The 6,445-nt window shown below is 37.4% G+C and overlaps 1 protein-coding gene across 1 annotated transcript in view; it reads left to right on the top strand.

Moving 5' to 3' along the window:
* EPS15 (epidermal growth factor receptor pathway substrate 15) overlaps positions 1–6,445 on the top strand; it is a 207,941-nt gene that overhangs the window by 53,539 nt on the left and 147,957 nt on the right. The window contains exons 3-4 of the mRNA XM_006839756.1: positions 3,450–3,539; positions 4,259–4,306. Coding sequence (XP_006839819.1) covers positions 3,450–3,539; positions 4,259–4,306 — 138 coding nt within the window. The remainder of the gene's footprint in view (positions 1–3,449; positions 3,540–4,258; positions 4,307–6,445) is intronic.

Raw genomic sequence — 6,445 nt, 5'->3', positions numbered from 1 at the left:
CAAATTCTGCAAGTCAGCCTCCTGGTTGCCAGCACACTGCCTTTTTCTTTCCATAAGTGTAGAGTCTTTAGCTGCTCTTTCTCTCCATGCCATCACCTCTGCCTCACTCTCTGGTGTCGTTGCTTCTCTGGTTAGGGTCCCACGTTCCCACTCATGCTCTTCTTACTTGATAGCCCTAGGGTCCTCTGTTCCTGAAATGTAAGATTCACTACTCCCGGCTTTTGGTTACACAACTTCTGCCTTTACAATTGTTACAAATCACAGTTAGGTAAGATAACAGTTACTATTGATTCAAATGAATCCTATTCCCATCTCCTTTCACCAGACCCATCTAGACAAGAGGAAAGTATTCAGTGGGGATTCTACCTTCCCCTGCATACTCTGGAACTAAACTGCCTCTTGAAACCTTGTAAGCCAGCACTTTGTGCCTTTATAGCTCTTCCCCCCACCCCCATTTTAGATATCCAATGTCTAAGTTGCCCTTACCTATCAACCCTGTGTACAAAGGGGATTGGTTTGATCATTAATGTGAAGACTAGGTTGGTATTTTGAGCCATGCCTAGACTTTTGATCTACAGAAACTACAATAATAAGTAAATGTGGTTTTAAGCCAAAATAATAGTAATAATAGTTCCAAGTAAATATCTGTAAGTGAGATTTCCTTAGCAGTTCATTTAGTCCAATGTAATTAATTCTTGTTTCCCTAGATCTTGTGTTAGCAGTCTGCTTTTTTGTGTAGTACATGCTTTCACTTCTGTACTGAAAAGAGTCTTAGAAATCCTGGTTCATTCCATCAGTATAGTTTGAAAGTTGTCAAACTGATGTCAGCTTAGAAGCCTTTGTCCAAAAGTCTACTTTTTGAAGTTTCAGTAATTCAGATTACATGTTATATAGTCCTTTCCATGAGGCTCTGAGACTTTTTTGAAGACAAGATTATAGCCTTTAGCAAGCATCAAGAGTACAACAGAAACTGCTACCTGTATGTGACAAAGTCTAAATAACTATGTTTAATTTATTACAGTAACTAAAGGAATCGAGGGGAGTAAAATTCTTTATTAGCCTATAGTACATAAATATTTTATAACAGTTTGGTCAGTGTTTCCCCTGCCTGTATGTTTTTATTATGCTAGGGTGGGGATTCTTCTTCAACTCTGCTTAAGGAATGAGTGGACAAAGGAAAGGAGTTCTGTAGAATTCTAGAGGCATATTTCTCAACCCTTTCTGTACTTCCTTGTTACCTCCTTGAAGGATTGGACAAATCTTTCCTTTGTACTGAGTTTCCTCATTTATCCTCTGTTCCAGTATTTGAAAGAAAGGCTTCTGTTTTTTGTTTCTTTGCTGGAATTGGCCTGTCTGGAATGCTTTGTGTATATTTACAGTAAACTTAATCTTTTAACTAAATTGGAAAAACAGCTGTCTCACAGATATCCTAGAATCCTTTTACCTTACCAAGGATTTTTTAAAAATTTACTTTATTTTTACAAATGGAACTTTATGTTTTAAAAAAGGGTGAGTGACTGTATTTTATTACTGCTGTTTTTATCTTGTCTTATCTTGTTTTTTACTTTCCAAAGTATTTGTTGTTATACCATGCATAGCAAAATACATGTGTTTTCAGCCATTTCTGCATGTACAATTCAATGACATTGAATACATTCTTCAGATTGTACAGCCATTCTCACCCTCCTTATTTAGAATTGTTTCTCTCGTTTTAACATAAACTCACTGCTGCCAAAGTTTCCTGTGTAATCTTTTGAGTTACTTTTGTCATTTTGATCCCATAAGATAGTTCTAAAAAGAGCATAATGCTCAAGACAGACATTTTGTGGTTTTAAGAAGACTTCAGGGTGTAAATTTGGTTTAAGTTTTAAAGATTAACTCTATGTAGTAGTTTCACAGGTTCATCCAGGCCCTATGGATCCAGAAAGTGTGGATTCCATTAGAATTTGAAATTCTGTTATGCATTTCCCCCCTTTTGATGAAAGATTCTTCTACAAAATCTTTGATTAAAATGTTTAGCCATAAATGCGGATGGGTCTCTTGTGATACAATAGTGAATAATTGTTATCAGGACTGCTTGTGAGGGTTGGAATTGTAAAGGTAGATGTTTTGTAGCAAGGAGGGGAGTGATTAACTTTTCAGCCTAGGATTGGAGGTCCCTGGGACCATCAAGGGAGAAATGCTGAGAGCGGGACCCTATCCAGAGAAGCAGTGATGCCTGAGATGGAGGCCGAGACTTTGACATGGAGAGATGGAGCTGGGGACTTTAGACACAGAGAGGGAGAGGGGCTGTATGCTGTAGGGGGGGGGGCAGGCTTGTAGTGTATACACTTTGGTTGGTTGATGATGCATGGAGGGGATTGTAACCATGGCAATGTAACGATATACGATAGGATGAATGTAAAACTAATGTTCTCCCATGTAAACTATCCCATAATTCACAATAAAACATTAAAAAACAAAAAAAAAGTTTAGCCATGATAGCTGAGGAAGCAGTCTAACATCATTTTTTTAAATTAAGGTTTTTAAAGTTTTTTGTTTTTATTTCTGGAGTATGTCATTTTTCGCATGTTTTTCTGTTCTTGGTTAACTTTTTCAATCTTAAAGGAAAGTCCTCATCAATTAAAATGATGTATTTCCCTCAATATGCTTTGTTGTTAAATGCCATCAAGTCTGTTCAGACTCATAGTGACTCTGTATAGTGTTTCCAAAGAGTGGCTCCTGAGTTTGAACTGCCGACCTTGTGGTTATCAGTCCAATACTTATCCAATAACACCACACCAGAACCTAAGTTTTTAAAATGTTTACGTTTTGGAACTGATACTACTTTGACATTTTTATAAGTGCTATAATTTTTAAGAGTAACTATAAAAGCGGAAACTAATGATTTAAAGATGCTAGAAGAGGCAGTTAATATGTACAATCTTCTCATTTGTTAAAAAAAGTCTGTAGGAAATACTAGTTCTCCTTCTCCATTGACATTTATATGTTTATTGGAATTAAATGGTAAATACAGAATATTTGATGTCAGAGAATAATGTGTTACTGTTTCCACTCACTAATGTGTGCAGTGGCTCGGTAGAAAAAGCAGTGGACTGCGAGCCATAAGGTCTGTGGTTCAAGTCCACCAGCTGCTCAGTGGGAGAAAGATGGGACTTTCTGCCTTGGCAAAGATTTACAGCCTCGGAAACCCTATAGTGATTGCTATGAGTTGAAACTGTCTCGACGGCACTTAACAACAATTTGCTTTACTTCAGTTTTCTCATTTGTGTAATAGCATGATAAAAAAATACTTTGTAAATTTCCAGTGCTGTCTAGATGCTTACTATGCTCATGTAGCTTTACTAGTCCTAGGATTCCCTATGTGTCTTTGAAATTCTAATTCACAAATTAAAGGTGAAGATTTTGCCTTTTGTGTTTGTTTTCAACCTACAGTTTATATCTTTCAGGTTGATACTGGCAATTCTGGAAGGGTGTTGGCTTCTGATGCTGCTGCTTTCCTGAAAAAATCAGGACTCCCAGACTTGATACTTGGAAAGGTAGAATTTGTTCATTATGACTAGATTATGAGTATTTAGTGCTGTAAATGAACTGAATGTGAAGTTAGAAAGATACAATAAAGACAACTAGGAGTTAGACCTGAATTATAAAGGCAGTTTCAGTAACAGGATGGAGAGAATTTGTAATGTAGTGGGATTTGTCACCTTGAAAAAAATAAGATGTTTTCAGATTTTTAGAAACAAATAACTATTTAGTATCATGAAATGAGGAAGTATAGTACATTTGAGTATTGTGGGGAGAAACACTGCTGACTGGTAGGCTGTATCCCTACTTCCTCTATTATAATGGTTTCTGTGTTTAGTGTGTGGTGAGTACAATGGGAATGAGAAGCTTTGGAAAGAGCACAGAGAGGTGGAAATCCCCTCTGTTGGCTTGAACCTTAAGTAATATTGATAATATGTTCAAAATTTTAGAAAATAATCAGTTTTTACTTTAATTATTCACAAGTAAATATTAATCACCTCAACTTGTCTATAGAAAAAAAATGTCATCTTAATAAGGACCTAAAATCAAGGCAGTACTTTCTAGCAGAATGAGCTTTGAACTTGATGTTAGAGCCTGGGCATTGGAATGGAAATTAGAATCTGGATGTCAATTCTTTCACTGATGCTTTGAAGGTTCTTGAGCAAGTTACTTGACCTATTGGACTTTAGTACAAAATAAACTTTAAGGTGAATTTTGCTTTTTCAAATTTCAGATTTGGGATTTAGCCGACACAGATGGCAAAGGTATCCTGAACAAACAAGTAAGATTCATAGATAAATATAAACAAGTTTTTTAGTGATTCAAAATTTAAAAAAACCCAGCAATTGTTTTGTATTTTTAAGCTTTGAATGGTGTTTTTATATGTTTGTTTTTGCTATCTCTGAAGTTTTGCAAGGGCAAGTGTTATAACCTAATGAAAATATTTTCAATCACTAGACATTGAAGTTATTCCAAAGATTAGTATTAGTTTGGTGACATTGTTTTCCTGGGGCTTATTTTTCTCCATCTGAGTTTTACAAAGACTTTGCTCTTTGTATCTTCTTATTAATTAAATTTCTTATATTGATAGGTTTATAAGTAAAAGTCTATTTAAGTAGTATTAGATGATGTTGGCCAGCATGTTTGAAAGAAAGGTCTTGGCCAAACAGACCTGAGTATTTTGATCTAGATCTTATTCTGATATATAAACCGAACAATTATATGCAGGCAAGAAGTCAGCCCTACATCAGATATATGTGAAAATGACTATGGCCATGGACTTCAGCACAGTCAGTGTACTTTGAAGTTCTACTCATTGAAAATGAATTTCAGAGTTCTACAGAATTAAACTCAAAGCTTTACTATATGCTGATACATTTGTTGAGCACCACTGCTCAAACCTAATTTCTCCCTTGGGGGATAGCTAAAGCAAGATCAATTCTAAAACATAGAATGGGAAAAATGAGATGGGATGGTCAGAATACCCATTCTTTTCACGAAGATTTTAGAGCTAGATTGTAATCACCTTTGGATTCCTGAACAAAAGGGCCAGTTGAGTACATTGGAGACATAAACCAAACCAGAGCCACTATCATCTAGTTGATTCTAACTCACAGTGACCATATATAGGGTTTCTGAGACAGCCACTTTTTATGGGAACAGACAACATCATCTGTCTCCCAGTGGAGTTACTGGTGAATTTGAATCCCTGACCTCATGGTTAGCAGTCCACTGTTTATCTTACAGCACCATGAAAGAGGTTGTTGTTGTTTTGTTATTAGGTGCCATCGAGTCGGTACCAACTTACAGTGACCCTACACACAACAGAACCAAACACTTCCCTATCCTGGGCCAACCTCAAAATAGTTCCACGCTTGAGCCCTTGATGCTGCCACTTTGCCAATCCATCTCTCTGGGGGATGTCTTCCTCTTTTTTCTCTGACCCTCCACCTTACCAAACATGATATCATTTTCTAGCGACTGGTCCCTCCTGACAATATGTCTGAAGTATGAGAGACAAAGTTTGGCCATCCTGGCCTGCAAGGAGCACTCTGGCTGCACTTCTTCCAACACAAATCTGTTGGTTCTTTTGGCAGCCCATGACACTTTCTATATTCTCCTCCAACAGCATGACTCAAAAGCATCAATTCTACGTCTTCCTTATTCACTGTCCAGGACGCTTTCACATGCATATGAAGTTATTGAAAATATCATGGCTTGGGTCAGGTGCACCTTAGTCCTCAGGCTGACATCTTTGCTCTTCAACACTTTAAAAAGGTCTTGTGCAGCAGATTTGCCTAATGCAGTATGTCACTTGATTTCTTGACTGCTGCTTCCGTGAGTGTTGATAATTGATCCAAGAAGAATGAAGTCCTTGACAACATCAATCTTTTCTCTATTAATAAGAATGTTGTTTATTAGTCCAGTGGTGAAGATTTTTGTTTTCTTTTCATTGAGATTCAATCTGCACCGAAGGCTGTGCTCTTTGATCTTCATCAGTAAATATTTTAAGTCCACTTTACTTTCAGCAAGTGAGGTTTCTGCATTTCCCAGGTTGTTAATGAGTCTTCCTCTAATCCTGATGCCACGTTTTTCTTCATATAATTTGTTGTTGTTGTTAGATGTCATTGAGTTGGTACTGACCCATAGCGACCTTATGTGCAGCAAAATAAATCACTGCTCGATCCTGGGCCAACCTCACTATTGTTGCCACACTTGAGTTCATGGATGCTACCACTTGGCCAACCCATCTCATTGGGGGTCTACCTCTTTTTATCTGAACCTCCACCTTACCAAACATATCTTTCTCCAGTGACTGGCCCCTCCTGACAATATGTCCGAAGTATGAGAGACGAAGTTTGGCCATCCTGGCCTCCAAGGAGCACTCTGGCTGCACTTCTGCCAACACAGATCTATTGGT

Source organism: Chrysochloris asiatica, unplaced genomic scaffold, assembly GCF_000296735.1.
Source record: "Chrysochloris asiatica unplaced genomic scaffold, ChrAsi1.0 scaffold00026, whole genome shotgun sequence".
NCBI lineage: Eukaryota > Metazoa > Chordata > Mammalia > Afrosoricida > Chrysochloridae > Chrysochloris > Chrysochloris asiatica.
This window is presented reverse-complemented; position numbering and strand designations above follow the sequence as displayed.